Source organism: Anguilla rostrata, chromosome 1 (assembly GCF_018555375.3).
Source record: "Anguilla rostrata isolate EN2019 chromosome 1, ASM1855537v3, whole genome shotgun sequence".
NCBI lineage: Eukaryota > Metazoa > Chordata > Actinopteri > Anguilliformes > Anguillidae > Anguilla > Anguilla rostrata.
This window is the reverse complement of record NC_057933.1, coordinates 21,722,808-21,742,929: the sequence shown is the minus strand read 5'-3', so window position 1 is coordinate 21,742,929 and position 20,122 is coordinate 21,722,808. Positions and strand designations below refer to the sequence as shown.

The following is a 20,122-nucleotide window of genomic DNA, read 5'->3' as shown; positions in this document are numbered from 1 at the left end:
CAAATGTTTGGCTCGCACTAGGACTTTTCAAAGTATCTGCAGAGACGGACTGTAACTAGATCTCACTCCTGAGGTTCATCCGCCTCCCCCCCAGCCCATCCAGCTGTTTCTGAGCAGAGGAAGGAGGGAGAAAACGCTTGAGCTAACACAAACAGATGTTGCATATTTGGGTAATGCGCACAGCATTAGCAGAATGTCTAATTAATGGGCTCTCGCCTTTCTCCTTGCTGCTGTTTCCATAATTAATGCATGTGTGGGGGAAGGGCGGGCGCCATTTGCGCACAGTCAACATGATTAAATCCCCACATTACAATGTTTTCCTTATTTATAGATTTGTACACCTTCCATCTGTTTGTGATTGAGGGTCATTTTGAAATAATGAGTTTGAACGCACCATAGTTCTCTCACCTTCGCCTTAAATAACCAAGGCCCTCGTTTTGCTTTGTGTTATCTGCCTGCACGTAGGTAACAGAGAGCTGATGAAACTATGATTGGCAGTCTCTTCCAGCTGAAGTCACATTAGGCACTACTGATAAGATCAACGTAAAATACAATAATAGCTTAGATCACCCAGTTCTAAAATAGAGTTTATAGTATATATGCAGTTACATGATGTATCTTCTCAAGGCTGGGTGTGTGTGAGGAGCGGGGAGGGGGGGGGAGTGTGGAGTGCATGCAGGTCTGTATGAGAATAGGAAATCTGAAAACCTGTTCTCTCAACGGAGTGAAAAAGACATACTTAAGGGAGGTGGGGGCTTCAAGAATGCTTACATGTTTTAGACAATCACCAGCTGATGACTTTAAACTTCATGGTACAGATTATGGCTGTATTACCTCTGTACGCTTCAAATTTAACCATGTCATTCATAGCTGGAGATGGTATGCCATCTGTGGCAAAGGTGCTACTCCACAAGTGGAGGCTGAACCATGTCTGAAGCATTCTGAAGAAAACAGGGTCTACAGTGGTCAGACACAACATGGTTTTTTTCCCCACCAGGGGTTCAGCAGTTTTGAGCTGGCGGTGGGTTCCTCGAGTCACCGCTGCTTTGGCTACACCCAGCGATGCCCACAAGCTGCCGACTTTCATTGCTGAAAGCTGCACTTCTCCTCTGTTCGGCAGCAGCTCCCTGTGGTAAGGTCTGGCCTTTTTATGGAAACATAAATGTAGGCTCATGTGTGATTGGATAAGAGGAGTGCACACACTTCAGCTGCAGTGCCCCTTCCCCAGATGCCAGCAGCACAGCAGTGATTCAAGTGAGGCAAAAGAGATGATTGCATTTTGGGATGAAAAATGGGTGAAAACGGCAAGGCGGTTTGTGACTCACAAAGATTTCCCCATGCTGTAGCACAAATAGTTAATGAGAAATTCACAAAAGCATAGAATAGCCAAAGATGTGAATACCACCATCATCATCATCATCAAATCTTCTGCTGCTTATTTATTGACATTATATGAACTGGCATCTCCCTTAAGTGTGGAACACAATCTAGAATAGCTTCAGGATGATTATCAAACACAGTTAAATGATCAAGCTCTACTATTTGCAGCTCACCAGCACCCTCTGTATAGTACGCATCAGGGACATTCATGAACCCTTAAATCTTTCCCATGCAGTAAAACAGTGTAGACCTTTGGGCATAACAGATATCATAAAAAACTGTGCATATCGAAAATTAAACTCAGAATGCTAGAAGGGACAAGATATCAAAAATTCATATCCCATTTGCATGCAGCAGCTACCTTACATGGAGATTCAGGGAACTCAGTAAGCTCCACAGACTACAGCCTTGCTGTACGACAAACTAGACACTTTTTTCCGTTTTACCTTTCATTTAGTGTTACAAACAGCATGGCAAGAGGTCAGGTAGCCTTGTTGAAGGAACGGCCAATCTGACAAAAGGAGGCTCCCATCTGCTGACCTCCCAATTACCACATCGTCGGGGGGGGGGGATGTTATTACAGTTGACAGACACGGAGCTCCTCGACACTATCCCCCTCTCCTCTCACTTTGTTCCTCCCTCCCTCCCACTCTCCCACTCTCCACCTCCTTCCCATTGTCCACACTGCTGCAGCATGTCCTTCATCGAGAAACATTTAATTCAATTCTGCAATTACAGCAATTCCAACACAGCCTGCTTGTATTTAATCAACATAAAATCTAATATTGCCCATGAGTGAATCATACTAAATGTACGACAGTCAGATCAAATGCAATTACTGGCATATCTAAATATGGATGACATGCTAAGAGTTGTTGGTTGGTGAAAATGGGAGAGGAAAAAATGTTATTGGAAGGTGCTGTGTTTGGTATGCCTGCACAGGTACTAATCAGTGGAACCACACAAACATAAATTAGGAGAGTCATAAAATATACTTTAAAACCTGTAATTACGCTGTATCTGCTTGTTTTATATAACTAATAAGCTTGGATATCTAAGATAGGATCACCCTGTTTTCATTTGATTGTGACACCTCTCCTATTTCTCCCTGCCCAGCTGTCACTAGCTAGATTCCCTTTGGCATTCATTTGTATAGATTTGTCAAGCTGAGTCACAATTATTAAGGACCTAACAAAAGTCAATAAAATACAAAAAGCTTAGTGTTTTATTAGGTCAGAAATTCAGAAAATTTTGAAATAACTGATGTAAATGGATATTGATGGTTAATCACTGCCTTTGGCCTTTTATCTGAAAAAAATACAGGTACATTTTCATTCAGAAAACTGTACTATCAAATAAACGGGTGTAGATAATGGATGGATGGATGGAATATTTTCATCTACCTTTAATGGTAAATACAGTTTACTGGTAAATCATATTGGCAGTTGCAAGCATTTACCCTCACTTTAGACTGTAAACAGAGAAAGAAAATGAACATTTAAAAAAAATATTCTATGACCCTACTCCTTGCTTTCAAGTCCAAAAATTATCCCACAGTAGTATTACAGAATGAAGAAAAATGCTTTCCACAGAGCTGATTTCAGTGTCAAAATGATTTCAGCTCACATGAATCTGTATAACCACAGGTACGAATCCAGCCAGCCCTGCTGGTCTGGGAGCCGATTCAACGGTATGAACAGCCAAGAAATGTACTGCTGTAAAGATGAGGTGCCATTCAAGGCCTTGCAATGAGCGTGTTCTTTTTCTTTTTTTTCTCATTCCACTTTACTAAAATAGATCAAAATGACAGTCGAAAGAAATTACATTAGAGGGTACATTCCATTTGTCACCTTGAATATTTCTTTTGATCAGAAGCTGCCTACCACCTTTCAAATTTACCACTTCAGAAATCGCCAGCTCCATAGTAATACTGCTGTAAATGTCTGGGAATGGGAGACCAAGAATCTACCGACAATTCATTTGAATTCTGCGCACGCATTTTCGGTATTTTGTTACAATAAAGACATCAAAGAGAAACACTTCCCCCATATAATGAAACCTGATATAAATAAATCTTACATAAATAGTTTCATAAATATATAAAACCATAAAAAGCAGGATGTCTTAACGCTAAACACGGCTTAACAAAAATGTCAGATATAATACATATATATTTTTAATTATCAAATTAAAAATTAATCACTTAGATTGCACTGATTATACCTCAAAAAGATCAAAATGAATGCCCAAATACCTGCTTGTGATAATCAATCAATATATTTACTTTCAATGTATATATTCAAGAAACATATTAAAAATCTCAATCCATATACTCAAGAATGACTTATACACTCAAAATTATATTTAAACTTTAATTCTATATGTTCACAAATCAACCTATATGACTTCAGCTGTATGGACTATTAAGAGCCTGAATAGGCTTCTTTACAACACAAGACACTGTAGTATATCACATTAATGCAATCTCCACTATCACTTATCAGATAATGTAATAGTCACACACAAAAGTCTGCAGCGGTGATGGGTAAGTGCTGTAGAAAGAAAGATATCCCATACAGTTAAGGCCTCCCAAGTGCTATATTGTGGCAGCACGGAGCATACAACATTTCCACTGTACAAGGTTTCATTATAACAAAATTACTGACAAACACCTGCCAGATTGAAATGCTGTCTGGGCAGCAAAACCAATAAATTGCTCTAGGGGACATTTAACTGTGTGTTCAGTATCTTTCTACTCCAAGACAAACCTTTGTAGGTTGTATGTATATGCCCATTTAGCATATAGATTGATTATGTGACAACCACATTGGTCTGTGACTTACAATTGCCGTGGTCACATATGTGTATGATGAACGCACATTATAATGGTTAAGATGCTCATCTTATGACCCACCACATAACGTTCAAATCATGCAAGAAGGTTCATAAGCCTCAAAGCCACAAGTGGGTTGCGAATATGATAAACGTATGATATTTTATACTATATATAAACTATATGTAATAGTTACATTTGTTTTAATCAGTTTGATTGATTAATTAGCTCGGCACCCATATTTTATCTTGTCTAACCATTATGGTGTAATGCAAAAATGTCATTCTTGCCATTTTGTCTTGTGCTGCTTTACTTACAATTACTTAAAATACTGTATTATATATATTTTTTGTATTGTATTGTTTGGTGAATGTGCACATACAAATCTTTGACTTTCAGCATACTCACATGCTGCAAGCAGGTTCAGGGATGCATTAATCCAAATATATATTCATTTTAATGGGCTGGATCTGAGGGCTTTGCACCCATATCATGGACAGTGAAAAGACAGGATAAAAAGCATTAACCTGCACATTTCACTTATTCTTTCACTCAAACAATTTTCAGTGCTCAAAAGAGTTTCATAGCACGATGTCATCTTTATAAAGCCATTAGAGCTGGCAGCTGCCTGAATAACATGTTTTAACGCCAGTTGCAACTGAAAAAAATTATTTAAAACTAGTTTAAAAAAATTTTGCACACATAATAGCCACATATTCCTTTGATTAAACTATGCTTGCTCACATAGTGTAGCAGCCATATTGTAAACTGTAAAGTCAATGCATGCAGATTTGATTGAAAGCCTCTCCCTTTTTGCAGTGTTTTACATAATCCACTTATGTTACAAATGTGTGGTAAACACATCCATACAGTATCAACTAGAACACATTAAAATACCTCTCAATATCTTCAGCATCTATTACAGCTCAGAAGCCTACGGGAATTGCTTATAATCTTTCAGTTCCTTTAACACTGACAAGACCTTTGTAATGAAGATTTCTGCTGTAATAGCCACACTAAAATGGCAGATGGTGGTTTAATTTTAGGCTGGAGGAAAACGTCACCAAAACACTAAAAGCACATATGCATTCTACAGTAGAGGAAATAGATGTAGGATAAACATCTTGAGTGACAGTATCTCAAGCTGTGTTACTACTTCCAAAGAATTGCCACAGCTGTTTCAGATATGCAGTTAACTGAAGCCACACAAAGGCACACATTTCAACTGCTTTCCCGATTTCAGGCTATTAAAAGACAACTAGTCAGAGAGTACGATTGTCGGCACTCTCCGTGTCAAATGGGGGACTCCATTAGAGTAGAATTAATGGGTGAATAGAGTACCACTTTTGGTTCCAGTGGAATTAAGGGTTGTTAATGTACTGGTTGTTAATTAACTAAACCTAAAGCATTAACCTGGGATACATTATAGAGCTAACCTGAACTTCAAAATATACCTGGCTTAAAAGTGGAATTATTTTTTTTTTTGACCACAGCGACACAATTGTGAGCTTGAAGTTGTGCGGCTATCTTCTTTGCCAATTACTAAGTTGCAGTGGGGAGTAGAGAAAGTGCAATATAAAAGGAACGGGTTGAACACTATGAGCCAGAAGGGAAGGTCAGAGACCTGTCATACTTGTTTGGTCATGTCTGGTTCTCTCTGGTGATGAAAACTCCCACAAAGTGTTGCTCAGTGGAGGGCAGTTGAGGGGTAATAGGGGGCTTTTTGTGTGTTGAAGAGGGCATTGGGGGCTCTGACAGCATGAGATGAGATGAGGTGCCAGCCGATACTGTTAGAGATGGACTTGCTAATGAGGCAACCTTGCTAATGAGACGACCTCAGAGCAGGGGTTCAAGCAATGGCATGGCTGCACGCTGCAAAAAAGCCAACTACTGTTTGTCATTGTTCACACACCGTGCACGTGAGGGTGCCAGCTTTCCTTTTTGTGTGCAGTGGCACCGGCTTGCCTTCTGGCTGGCTACAGGGGTTGTTAGTACCCACAGATGTGCATGACAGGTGATTTGGGATACTTTACCTTCACCTCTTCTGACCCCTTTGTAAAACAAGACAAAAAAAAGACAAATGAAAGGTAGACACAAAGTCAAAAGTCAAGCTCATGCATAAATAATAGCATGCAAAACCATAGAAATGCAGGAGTTGCAGTAAACTGATGCATGAACACATTCCGTTGTTGAATTACCAAATATAATATGGTCCTGGTTGGCCTACTGCTTTGTTCAATAAATAAAATCACAGTAGTTGCGCCACGTGGAATGGGTGACATTCAGGATCAAGATGTGACGTGTATATGATTGATGACTGCCACCGCTGGAGTGGCACAGGGGGCATGGGAGATTAGAGAGGAATGCTGTTTGCGGAAAAGCAGATCATGCCAAGGGATTGACAGTAGACCTGGAGCTACATACTCCCTACTGAAATATGTGAAGTGGAGGTAAGGGGCTCTAAATTGTGTCACGGTGGACATACAGTACATTGCATAATCACTCCTGACATGGAATCAGAGCACAGTGTGGCTTTAAATACTTCATATTGTCCAGTTTAAATAGATACGTACTACTCCCCAATTATGCTATTATATGTTACTGTGTTCAAAATATGTGTAGTACTGAATAGAATACATATTTGAAGACAATTGCAGACAGTCAGTTATACCTGGGTTTTAGAAATAGAACTCTGCAGAGCACCTTTGTTACAGTCACAGGAATTTGTTTGTACTCACATAAGAAAAGTAAAAAGAACAAGTCAAAAATCCACCAATTATGTAATGTCATGTCACAGCCGTAACTGGGTATCAATTAATTGGCCACTCATTTTGAAACTACACGAGCAGTTAAAATGAGACACCAAAAGTGTCTTTCAGAAAGGATTCTGTTTTCTTCCTGTGTTCCACCTAAGTTTTCTTCAGTTCACGGCTGACGTGAGCTGAGAGTTATGCATGAACATCACTAATGGAGAAGGCTCCACTAACCCCCTGAAGAGAGACGCCGGTGCTTTTTCTCGACAGTGGAGTTCACGATCGCGTCTGCAGAGACATTCGGAGGCAACGCCGCAATTATTTTCGCTCGCAGTGTTTTCATGCTTTGTCCTTGCCTTTTGGAATTATCAGGTCAGCGTTTAGCGATTCCACCCCCGCACACCTACGTAACCTCCATTAATGCCTCCGTTTCCTTCCTCTTTCCCAGGATTCCTGAATAATTAACATTTGCCCTACTCCTGCCTACAACCCAGATGCTTCAAAGCACACTTGGCAGAGAAGAGCCCTTGAAAAACTCCTTTGCCAGTCGATTAGCTGTTTACCCAAAGCAGCGCCTTCAGATGCTCCCAGCTCCTCGTTTATTCAAAATTCATCAATGAATTTAGAATAAATATATGTTTTCTACAACCAGTAGGTGTCTCTGTTACATTATAAATCCCACCCCAGGCAGCAAGCAGCAACTTTATTATATAAATAAGTAGCATGTTATACAGCTGGATTTATGTAACTGAGCCATATAATTTACATGTTTAGGGCATATACACATTTTCCTCACAAGCTTTCAGGGATGAAGATGGACATGAGCTGTACAGTCAAGTGTCCTGTCTGAATAGCAGTATGTGCATATATTTAATGCTCTCAATAGCATCAGCCAGTACAACAAACCTACTTTTTTCAAGCAGGACTTTAAACGGAATTCTCAGAAGAAACAGAAAGAGTCCCTAATTAAGTCTTGATTACAATTGATGATGGTTTAGTATGACAATGGTTCAATATCTTCTTGAGATGTAGGCAAACTTTCACACTCTCTAAATAGGTCCCATTTGGCTTATAAGGGATGCATATATTAACTCTGTACCCATTTCTCTACAAAGCCCAAGTCTTTTAGAAACTGTGCTCTTAATCACACTCCTCTATCTCTCCCCTATTCCACTGTGACAGTAATATATGCTTTGGATCTAGCCCTCAGGCATAATTCCTCATGTTTTTGGCAAACATATCCAAAGCCTTCCAAGAAAAGATGAAATGGATCTGCATAAGCGAGTCAATGGTGATACAGTAGCTCACCGTCTTAACAGAAAAAAAAATGTGAACACGTATTCACTCATGTGACACGCTAAGTGTATTAACATACATTATTCCTGAATATCGCACATGACACATGCTATCAAGCCAGAGTCTGCTTGAACCAGTTATACAACAGCTAGTATTATGCATTAAGGTATTTTGCCTAATACGTACAGCGCTCTGTTGGTTTTAGAAGTCAGTTTATTTAGGAAAACAGGCTTTATTTAATATTAACAACTTGCCAACAATACATATTATGCCCATCAGCATACTCACAAGCAAAACTGATTTCAATTAGGGACCATTAACATTGTCTCAGGCAGAAACCATGGGTTTAGAGTCAGTGGAGCAGCCATGATGGGCAAGAGATTCCAATGAGCAGATGGCCTGCAGTATGACTGAATTATTCCAAACTGCTGCACTTGTCTCGGCACAGAGACTGCATGTGTACCAGCCCTCGGTTTGGCGTTTGTTGACAAAATGAACAGACCGAGGAAGGACCTTTGCACTGGACTGAGGGAATGCTCCTATCGTACAGTGCAGAGAGGGCCATAGATACTCACAATGCCACAGCACTCCGTGCTTCCACAGAGCAGGATGTGGCATGAGGTGACTGAAACTAAGTGCCATGATGTAACACCGCTATTCTTCAACCCAGGAGCACCAAAGCCCTCAGCTCCATCTGCGCCATCTTGTGACATCATTACGGGTGTTAGCAAAGAATGTTGAAGCTATGCCATCGACAAAGCCCCCAAAAACACAGATAGTCTGCTTCAAGATCTACCATTGACGCTGTTCACTGCAAACACCTCCCAAACAACTCATATATCCATTCCATGCTATTTCAACCACAGATGCTTTGATTTATAAGTTTGTACTAAAACAACAAGTCAAGGTAAGTGGATACAATGATAGTATGCTGACAGCACTTCCTTGGCTTCTCATGTGTCAACACTTTTAATAGGTGCAATGAGGGTGGTGTGCCAACAGGGGTGGTGCAGGTGGTGTATGAGCAAAAGGAGGGAGGCCCACTTACCGCTGTACTTGACGATCCTAATGGTAGAGTCCCCCTCTCCGAAACGGGTGATGGGGGTGAGGCGAACCTCATACGCTTCTGGCTTGATAAGCTCAGTCAGATTATATGTGATGAGCTCTCCCTTCTGGATCATGCCCTCAATCGGGATCTCCTGCTCCCACCATCTTTGTTGCCCTGTCTGGAGAGAAGGACAAATGGGTCATTTGATTGTTTGTTCTGATTGCAGGATTTACTTTGTAAAGTTTATCTGGTATTGCGGATTTGTTCACCACTCCTTCCTTTCAACTCCACTGCTCAACAGTTAAGTAGAAGTCCAATGGGACAGATGTTGAAATGTCTAAGATAACGAAAGTACATAGTGAGAACACTCCAAAATAAAATATTTTTTTGTGGGAAAAAAATAATAATGCTTAAATTACAGATAATGAAGGACAAACTGAGGGGTAGATCCATTTAGGAAAAATGCTGAGCACAGTTCATGCTGTTTTTGCATGACCCAGACAGTGCACCTTGTTGCGTTTTCCCTGGTAGTGTGGTTTCATGTACTTTCCTTCCATTGTGTGGGCTTTGTGAATCAAAGGTAACATTTTCTATTACTCACGATGGTTTAACAGGTGAAAAAAACACCTCAGTCTTTTTGTGGATTCTCCCCCTGAAACTTTCTCTTATGGGGTGGCCCTGTCATGCTGAGCCTTATCCTGATCTCTGAGGAGGTAAATGCCATAGAAATGGCGGATGCAGCAATCACATACTTAGACTGCATGCCACCCGCTCCTCCTCAGAAATATACCAGGTTTTACTTCCTTACCCAGGAAAATGAGACACGCCTCCTGGCAGGGTGCTATACATATCAGACCAAGCAGCGAGGAATGCGCCATATCTCCTCTGCCTCCTGGCATACGTTCTTCTCGCTGATGCCATATGGCAAAAAGGTTCCTGCCAATTCGACTGATTCCCTTCAATAGGAGGGGTACCAGAACACAGTCTGTGAAACAATGAGCAGCAGACATTCGAAAGCTGCGGTGGAATAATTATGTCAATTAAAAAAAAAACAGGAGTGAGGTGCGAGTGCAATTAAGAAATTACAGTCATTTGAAAAGGTAGGGCCATGGGAAAGCATTAGAACTCAGCTGTTTATGCTTGGCACGCATTGATAATTGCCTGTGTAATTTGTCTGCCTGCCCTACCTGCTTAATTTCTCCACACTTACCTCTGAGTACTGACAAATCTCCGCGCACAGTCCCCCCCCCACCATTTGTATTTGCCACCAATAAACCAACTTTTCTACACACAACTCTGTATCTGTTTATGACAATCAACAGCAGCTGCTGATGCTAAAAGACTTGCAATGAACTGTGATCTTTGTGCGTGTTTGGAAAGGCTGATTGGCACTGAAATACACAATGTGTTGTCATGATCCATACCCATTGGCTACTCACAGTGGAAGTCATTCTCTTTTGATTAACCATGTGATACTGTACAATTTAGACTCAGATTTGTGTACATTAAAAATTCAGGAATAACTGGAAGGCCTTGGCAACATTTGGCAACCATGTACAATCCAATAGCTGAGCCCCATTGATCCTACTTGCTAAAGTTAATGGTGAACCAAAACAAATTGACAAAGCAATTATTTGGAGAGGAAAGAAAGGGATTATATGCATTGTGGTCCTGCCTGAAGGTCTGGGTGGAAAACAACAGGACAGCTTTAGGGGCTGCTTGAAAGCACTTCAGTGCCACAATGTTCTTTATGGGTTCAGGCTGGAGCGGTCCCCAAATAGGTCTCTTTTCCGAGGCTCCCATTCTAGTTCATCCCAATTAGAAACTACAGACCACAACCAAAACACTACTGAAATACCATGATACACTGCTGGTTCTCTTTTATTCCTGAAGGAACAGAGTGGAAAACACCCAGGTTTTAGTACACAGAACACAGAGGCCCATATTCTTAATTTCTGCCACTGTAATAGTGATTCAGTTGGCTTGGACTTCACACAGGCACGAGCTCTGCCAAGTTCTTTCTTTTATTGTTGTTAATGATCCTCACTTTGGCTTGATGAATGGGAAGAAAATCAGCTTGCCGATCAAGACAAACACTAAATACTCAGAGAGCTGTGCCCTACTTTAAAGCATCACAACTTTGACATCATAAAGATGTGAGCTTTCATTACGCATCACAGTAATATATTGAGTCTAAAACATATGGAAGAGAAAATTCTCAGGTCAGCCTAAATATAAATGGACAGAGTCGACATTTGTCAAGTTATAGGAGAAATGGTCAAATCCACTTTAGAAGCTCTCTTCCCCAAGCAGACACTAAACAAGAAGAACATTAAAGGAAAAGTGAAAATGGAAAGGAACAAAAAGTGGCTGATCTTTTCATCACTGGGGAAAAAAAGAAATCCTTACCGGCTGTGTAATTCAAATGGATAATTGCAGCTGAATGTGTGAATGTTGGGTGCATTCATTCTTAGCATCCCTGCACACTGAGTGAAACAGCAGGGCTGTTGAGAAAAAAATAAAGACTTTGTAAAGGGATTCTCAAGAGTCTAAGAAAAATTGGCATTTTGCTCTCAAAAAAATATATAAAAATAAAACTTTACTTACAGTAGGCTTTTGACAGAGTGTACTGAAATCACACAAAAGTTTCTATTAGGGCTATCAGGAGGCAGCAATGGACTAAAATGTCACCCCAGAAGCAGACCACTGAGTGAATAGAAAGATAATAATGGCTACAGAGATGTCCTTATAAAGGAGTGAAATATCAGACATATATAACACATAGAAACATGGAGACAAAAATGGACACACACAGGCATGAGCACATGCACATGCACACACGCATACCGTACAAACACAGACATACACACACACACACACACAAGAACACACACAGAAATCCTGGGTTTTACTAACACTGCAAAAAAGTAATAAAACCTTTGTGGAAGTTTTTTATTGTAAAACAATCTGACACAATTGTAGAAATTAACCGCAAGAAGATAACCAATTCATTTAAACAGAATAGCAATGATTCAAAAATCTGCACACAAATAAACAAAAACCCCAAGAAGAGGTTGTGGCAACATGCTGTGAATTAGTCTGTGGTACATTATGTTAGCACTCTGACCGCTAAATTAATCTGTTCAATTGTGCAAAATGTATCCTGAACAGCACAAATGATGGGGTGACGTCATCAAACATTTTTGAACATAAGTAAGTACATAAATAAGTTTTTGGTGTTGCGTTTGTGAACTGTCTTAGCCAGGAGTGAGAACACAGCTAATTAAAATACAACACCACCAATTCTGTCTCAAAATTCTCCAAGGGACTCGGGGGCATAAATACCACTGCAGTAAACAAACTCCAACCGAGTGTTTCATAATTGCGGGCCAAGTGTCAGCATGAGATACTTCACTGTGAAAGACTTGGGATAAACCCTGGTCATTTGGAAGCCAATCTTGAATCCTCTCATTAAAAAATAAAAACTAAAACATTGATCCATAATTGTGACAACTTACTGCACACTTTACTATGCTTATATAGGATACATCATTCTACAAAACACTTCTATCATTAACCAGCAGCGAAAAGTTCAAAGAAGACTGACAAAAAAGGCTGAACAGATTTGTCTAATGCACTAATGACAACATCATTCAGATATGATTATGTAATTATTAAACAAATATTTAGCGATACACTGAGCAAAAACTGAACATTCAGGGTAGACGTGCGATAAATGTTACAGAAGAGTTATCGGATGATGATTTTAAATTCTGTGAGAATATCCTGCTTCCTTTTAAGAAAAAGAAAACCCTTCTACATAAAGCTGTACCTACACAGCAACAATGCCGTTCAAACCAGCGATCAAAGGCTCTTGTTGAATGATAACATTTGCTGAGGAGAATCAATGAGCATGTAACCCATACACAAGCCCGGTGTCCTGCATTGCATCTGGCAAGCAGTGGTGCGCTGATGGATGTTGTTCTTGGCCCCAGCTGCTGGCAGAGATACGGCTACGGCTTGTATTATTGTTTCCAATGTACCACGCTTTGCGGACTCTGCTTGCTCTGGCTCCCACGGACCTGATGAAAATGCCGGAAAGTATCCCGGCCAGTTCACCTGGGACAAATAAAACCTGATTGGCTAAATCATGTGAAGAAAATAGAAGTAGTGGTACAGCCAGTAGGCCTGTGGAGCCAGCGTTTTTCTCACTGGGGGGCCCTCCCCTAGCCCCCTAACCAGATTTTTTTGTACATTCAATTATGTTGTTTCTACATGGTTTCTAATTTCCTACTTGTAGCTTTACATTAAGGCAAATCCTTTGCCTCTTGCCCTCAGCTTTGGTACAGATGATTGTTTTTTATTCTCATCTCTCATTTACATAATGCAGATCACTAGCATACAAATCAATTTGTACCTGGCCACAATCTTACAAAAATAAGCTGTCCAAAAAAAAGTTAAGTGATTGTTTATGGAGAGAGTTTAGTCACAATATTATTGACAAATGTGCGTATCAAGATCCATAGATAAAAGACGAGTCACAAACGTGGTTCATTATCCACAAACAAATATCTCTCAACTTCTTCGCAAATCCATTGTGTTGAGTTCAGAAATCACTTAAACATACCAAACTGAATTTATGAAGAAATGGTACAATGCCTTCAAAGGACAAATTTTGCTTGAATGCCAGCCTACATAATCACAAGTAGGTATTCTGGGAAAGAATAAATGCTTTCAGAACAAATATGAGAGAAACTAATGAGAATGAAGAAGAAAATCCAACAAGTCCTTGGTTATTTTTTGGGCAAAATTGCCCACGTTACCCAGCTATACAGAAATGGGCACAGTCGATATCATCAAGGAGTAAAGCCTGTGTCAAAACCACCCACTTCAATAATTCCCCTTATTATGACCTTTGAAGGAAGGTTGTAGGAGTGGAGTTATTTAAAAGACCCCTCAGAGACCTCTAGTTCCTTTCATGACTTACTATTCAATCTTGGCTCTATTCAAAGCTTTCTGGCACTGTGCAAGGAGGTGCCCTGAATGCATCCTGATTCCAGGTCACAGCCATGGCCTCCTCCAGTATGAAAGTATGAAACTGGAGGTACTGCAGCACCATGGACGGTGTCTGTGCATCTAAGCTACAACTCTGAAAGCCCAACCCATGTGACTAATGCAGCTGAAGTAAATGGAAAATGAAGCACACCTACAGGTTTTTCTTCATCAATCCCGAGGTTAAAGCTCGCCCGAACCAACCTGTCTGAATTCATCCTCAGACAGCTTTTTTTTATTTTTTACTTTTGTATTGACTGATTTTCCACTGATTTTTTTTATCCGCCATTTTCTATACTTTTTTTGTCTAGAATCATGTCAATTTCTTAAACACACAGCTGAGACACCAAGATTCATTTCTGAGCAAAAAGCCATATTTGTGCTCCCTAAGTGCCTAGTTTGCAGCCAATTGGCAGTTTGGTAAGAGAAAAGGATTGGACTTCTCCAAAATGAACAAAGTTGAGGACATTGGGGGTTTTTTTTTTGGCAGTTCATCACCATGGTTTAGCTTCCTTTGCAGACTGAATATATCACTTTCACTTAGGATTTGGACACCAGCTTGGCAACCCTTGTGACTTTCCAGGAGCTGGAGCCAAGAAAATATATTCTTCACATTTTTACGTTTCACACATCAGCCCTGAATATCCCAGTCTGTACCACACACCTGCTTTGTCTAAACAACTTCAGAAAACACCATCAGAGTCACTGGCCATCATTATAATGTAATTTGTAATGGTTACTAATAATTTCTTCCAGACTTCACAGATCACCTCCGTGCCTCTAACAGTTGCCAAGGACATAAATATCAATTTGAATACTTCAATGGATAGGATAGAAAACTGTTGTCATAACACAGACTTGATTTCTCTCCACTTATAAAATGGTGAAAGCAAATGCACATATTGAGGATGGCTAATTAAAGGAATAACTGGATGAGATTCCTGCATTTTTGCAAAAACTGCCCTGTGCCCACCGTCCATCTTGGCCTTCACTCAATAAAACTGTAGCTGAAGGTCCTGGCTCACTAGGCTGGGCACTGTGAAATGCCCCTGCCATTTGTGGGCTAGTTTCCTGTTCTCTCTTAGTTAATGATCCAGTTATATTATATGGCATTACATGTGTTAATGTGACACTTAAGCATGAATGAGTTTGTTTTTTTCCCCTGAAGCTTACTTCTGATTATGGTTAAATGCCTCACTGTTTTCTCTGAGTCACAGTTCTTTCTCCAGACCCTCCAGTGCTTAATGAAACGCTGGACTCTCCAGACTTTAGTGGTCACCAGAGAGCAGCAGGAAAGCCAGACAAGAGCTATTCCCTCACAGTGTTAGTGCATTACACACACAACAACCCCCCTGACCCCGTTACTCTCTGTCATAATTAACATGCATGCATGCTCTGGAACTCATACCTCTGCATGCATATACACACTCATATATCTGTGTACACATACAGTACACACACATAAGAGTGCATGCACACACACACACACACACACACTTGTGTGTGGATATGTGATAGTGTGACATACAAGTAACTTCTTAACGACTGTTTCAACTGTTTAAAAAAACAACAACAAAAAAATGCCGGAAAGTATCGTGTTAAAATATTTTTCTTCTTTCTTCAATCACCTCTTTGTAGGAAATGAAATACCAGATTGGCTGTGAGGTGGTGAGTAAAAAAAGGATTAATGTTGACAGCACTGAGATGAGACTGACAGCAGCGCTCTGATATTTGTGAGAATCTCACAGCTCGACCACAGCTTGCTGTCCATGGCCTCAACCAGTCTTCCCACCAGAAACATAAATAAAAACAATAAAATGGCAGCAAACTGTATAGATTAAGCGTTTACATTACAAAAATGAATCAAGCCAGAGTGGACACATAATGAGTGATGTCTCCCCCAGTTCACTTTCACTGCAATGCACCTCCTCCCCAGCAGCTGGTACAAACTGAGAGGGAGCATGAAGTGATTATGGCAACAACAAAAAAAAACATCCAGTTGGAAAATAGCAGTTCTTTTCAGCTGTGCGTTATGTCTCTTTCACACAGAAGCACGATGACAAAGAAGCAATTTCCAAATCGAAAAGAAAAATGCATGTTAATGGAGAAGAAAAAATTCCCCACTTTAGCCCAAAGACCTGACCCGCCATCCATGAAATCAGATCACTATCTGGGAAACAGACTTGTTGAGGGGGAAAAAATCAAATGAGTAAAAGAGATTAGTCGCAAATGTGAACTTGAGGACGGGAGTGGCCGAGGACAAGTCGTGTGATTAGTCTCTTGGTGGCTAAGATGAGGGCAGAATGGTTCATAATAAAAATGGCAAGGTGAGTTACACGCAGTGAAGAATGGGATAGGCTGAGGATGTGCTGCCCACACATATTGTCATCCTGTTCTTTACTCCAATAGTGATACCGATCCAGTGCAAGAAGAAACCTTACACAAGACTAAAATTGATTCTTACCTAGATACATACAAACCCCCACCTCTTCCGCACTATTGACGGTCCTAGCGATGTCTTTATGTGGGTGAGTGGGGGTTGGTTATCAAATGGTTCTTCCCACCATTATCCTCGTCAATGGAACTTGAATCTAAACTATAAGGTCTGAGAATGGATCCAATTTCCTGCAGGGTTGTCTGCTCTGTTTTTCCTTGAGGGGGGGTTCAGTCCCCAAACTCTAAAGTGCAACGGGGGAAGAGAACATGTGACTCGTGTGCTCTTAAATACAGTGATTATCCACTTGGTGCGACAGGCTTTTTGACATCAGCAGCGAATTGGCCTCTGAGGTTCAGAGGACACACTGCATGTCTGCAGGTGTAATTCACTGTCATTAACCCATCCTCGAACAGGGCTTCGCAATCCCACTTTTGGAGGGCTGCAGTCTGGCAGGATTTCAGTTGTTTTTAATCTTTTAATAGATTAAAAAAATAGATCTTTTCTGAAAGATATTCATAAACCACTAATATTCAAACAGCTTAGAAGAGAAAAGGACCACGAGAATGAGAAAGGCACAGTCCTTGCATGGTTTCCAGGGTCCTTGCCTCATTATGATTGCTGCCGGTGCTGTGGCACATCTCAGAAGTTACGGGTGTTTTCTGGCATCTACGCAACATTCCCAAAATAGCTCTTTCTGCCTTGGTCTAATAATGACCTTTCTAATGAAATCCGTTCCTGCCTGCCACCTCAGCTGTCCTGCAGCGAGCGTTCTTGCACTTAAAAACCACTTCTCACTGAATGATAAGATTTGTTAAAACAGGTCATTCACCATGGTCAACGTGTGTCACTTATTCCCTCCCCCTAACAATAAAGTATCATTATCTACATAAACACAATTATTGTTTTCCATTATTATTTGCTATTGTTATGAGTACTACACAGTCCAGGGCTTGAATCTATCCCTGTTTGCAAGGGATTTTCATGCTGTCCCTTTGCCAACATGGATTTTGTGTGAGCACTACAGTTTCAAAAGCCATGCTATTTAGGGATATCAGTCTCTAAACTGGTATATGAGGCATGGGTTGGACTGGGAATGACTTGGATGGGTAACAGGCAGAATGGAATCATTCCTTTGTTTTATTTCTAATGGATTGTACACAATAACAGAATCCATCTTGTCTATCTTGTGTGAACATAGTTATCGGGTGCACAAGAGAGTGTGTGTGTGTGTGTTCTATGTTTAATACTTCACTATAAATCAGGGCTAGCCAAGATCTACTGTCCTGTAAGTTTTCACTCCAACTCTAACAAAGCACACATCATTCAACAGTTACAGATCCTGTTGAGCTGCTAATTTGTAGAAACAGGAGCACAAACTAGGGTTGAAATGAAAACCTAGTAGATCTCCAGGGATAGGGTTGCGCAGCCCTGCTGTAAACCATATCAACTGCATGTCCTCTCCGCTGGTAGAGGAGAAGGTTTTTGCTTTAGCCCAGCACTAAGACACCTGATTCTACTCATAAAGGTCTTAACTGAAGACCAATCACTTGCTAATCAGTTGAATCGGTGTCGTAGCGCAGGGCAGAAACAAAAACCTGCAACCACAAAAGCCCTTTTTGAATATGATTTGACACCCCTGCACTGAAGACCAGTAATACCGCGGTAAAAAAATAATTGCAAGATTGAACATAGCTTAATAAAGCACTGCTTCTCACCTCTGAAAAACCGAGGGAAATGGTAGTCTTACCTTACTGGACTTAGGGCAAGATGAGAATAGTCCATCATTGCATGGGGGACAGCAGAAGCTCTTAATCTTGAGAGAGGGGCCAGTGCCATGAATCAACATGGCATGAAGCAGATTTCTAATTAACATCACTTGGCCCCTGAGCAATCTCTCCCTGAACACACTCCCTAAACCATTTTCAACAAGAGACCCCAGTCAAAACCCACAGGTGCCTCTGAAGGACCCCTGAGAAACAGTGTGAGGGTGTCTAATCAGATGCCTTTTTGAACATCACTAATCATAGGCAACAAACTGCAGCCTCTGATGAGATTTCCTTAACGGCTGTTGCCGTGGAGATCGTACACACGAGAAACTGAGCATGTCGAGATGAACACATTTGTGCTAAGGAATTAAAGTAATCTACAGTGAAGCAAGAACAGTCACACCTTGTGTGGGCTCTCGGACTAACAGATTCCCTGGGGTTAAACAAACCTGAGAAATTACTACAGTTTTCTAATAAAATCATCATACTAGGATACTTAGTCACTGTCCAAACAGCACAATTATTTTTTGCACTATTAAGAGATGCAGGTTCGCTGCACAATGAAAATTGTGACCAGAATTACTTATATTTTTAATTATTTCACTTGTATATTATAGAAGACAATGTTATAATGAACCATTTCAGTCTGACCTACCTCTGTGCAGGGATAAAAAGCTCAGTCTCCCCTCCAGATTATTTTCCACAAAGGCACTCTAAACTCTTAACATCACTTGGATCAGATGGCTGGTCACGCTGGAGGATTTGATCGTGATTCCTATTGACCGAGATGCTTATCACTTTGAGCCTGAGAGCTCTCACCCCCCCTTCCACCGTACCCTACCCACTGCCCTTTACAGCTGCACTTTTGCTGTCCACAATTCTGACATTTCGTTACCTCCCAAATGACCTTTATTCAAATACCATCATCTAGGGGATATATGCAGGTCTATCCCCTTGAGTCTAGCCGGTGAAAGTTTAACTGTAAAGCCCAGAATTAATTCATGAAAGGCATCGATGCTGTTCAACAAGCCCTGCCTTCCAGTTAAGGTGAAAGTCATAAAGTCCCCCCTGCTAGCATCTCAGACAGGTATTGTCTTGGGAGCCGTAACAATCAGTCGCATTTTAAAACCTCATTCCGAAACATATAAAAAAAAGAATGGTCTTAAGCACTATAGCTGTAATCTGATTGATATCCCTTTAAAGCAGGCAAAGCACCCTGACCTCAGTAAAAATAAACCGTGTATCTGCTTTGGAACGACAAAGTGAGTCAAACATTCAAGTCCCTTTTTTTGGCAGAGTATTCATGAGCAGATAGGGTCCATCCAAGAAGATACAATCACCTGAAATGATTGATGCAAACAGAGTCTAAAAGTAATAGAAATAAAACCAATAATAATAAAAAAACAATACATCATTCTAAGCCTTCCGACTATCCAGCAAGAGTGTAGCCCCCATATTGCTCAGCCATTTAATACACGATGCCAGTCGGGCGTAAAATGCCTTGTTTGTTGCCGTGGTAACAGGCTTCCATTTTCTCATTCATGTCATCATTCCACG

At 40.6% G+C, this 20,122-nt stretch overlaps 1 protein-coding gene across 5 annotated transcripts in view; it reads right to left on the bottom strand.

Annotated features, from left to right (window-relative positions):
* Positions 1-20,122, bottom strand: part of mdga2a (MAM domain containing glycosylphosphatidylinositol anchor 2a) — a 227,375-nt gene that overhangs the window by 22,063 nt on the left and 185,190 nt on the right. For 4 of the 5 annotated variants that reach the window (XM_064329784.1, XM_064329804.1, XM_064329812.1 and 1 more), the window contains exon 11: positions 9,311-9,488. In XM_064329784.1, the coding sequence (XP_064185854.1) occupies positions 9,311-9,488 (178 nt within the window). Of the gene's footprint in view, positions 1-6,246; positions 6,265-9,310; positions 9,489-20,122 lie in introns of all 5 variants that reach the window. The other variant, XM_064329795.1, reaches the window with a different exon arrangement.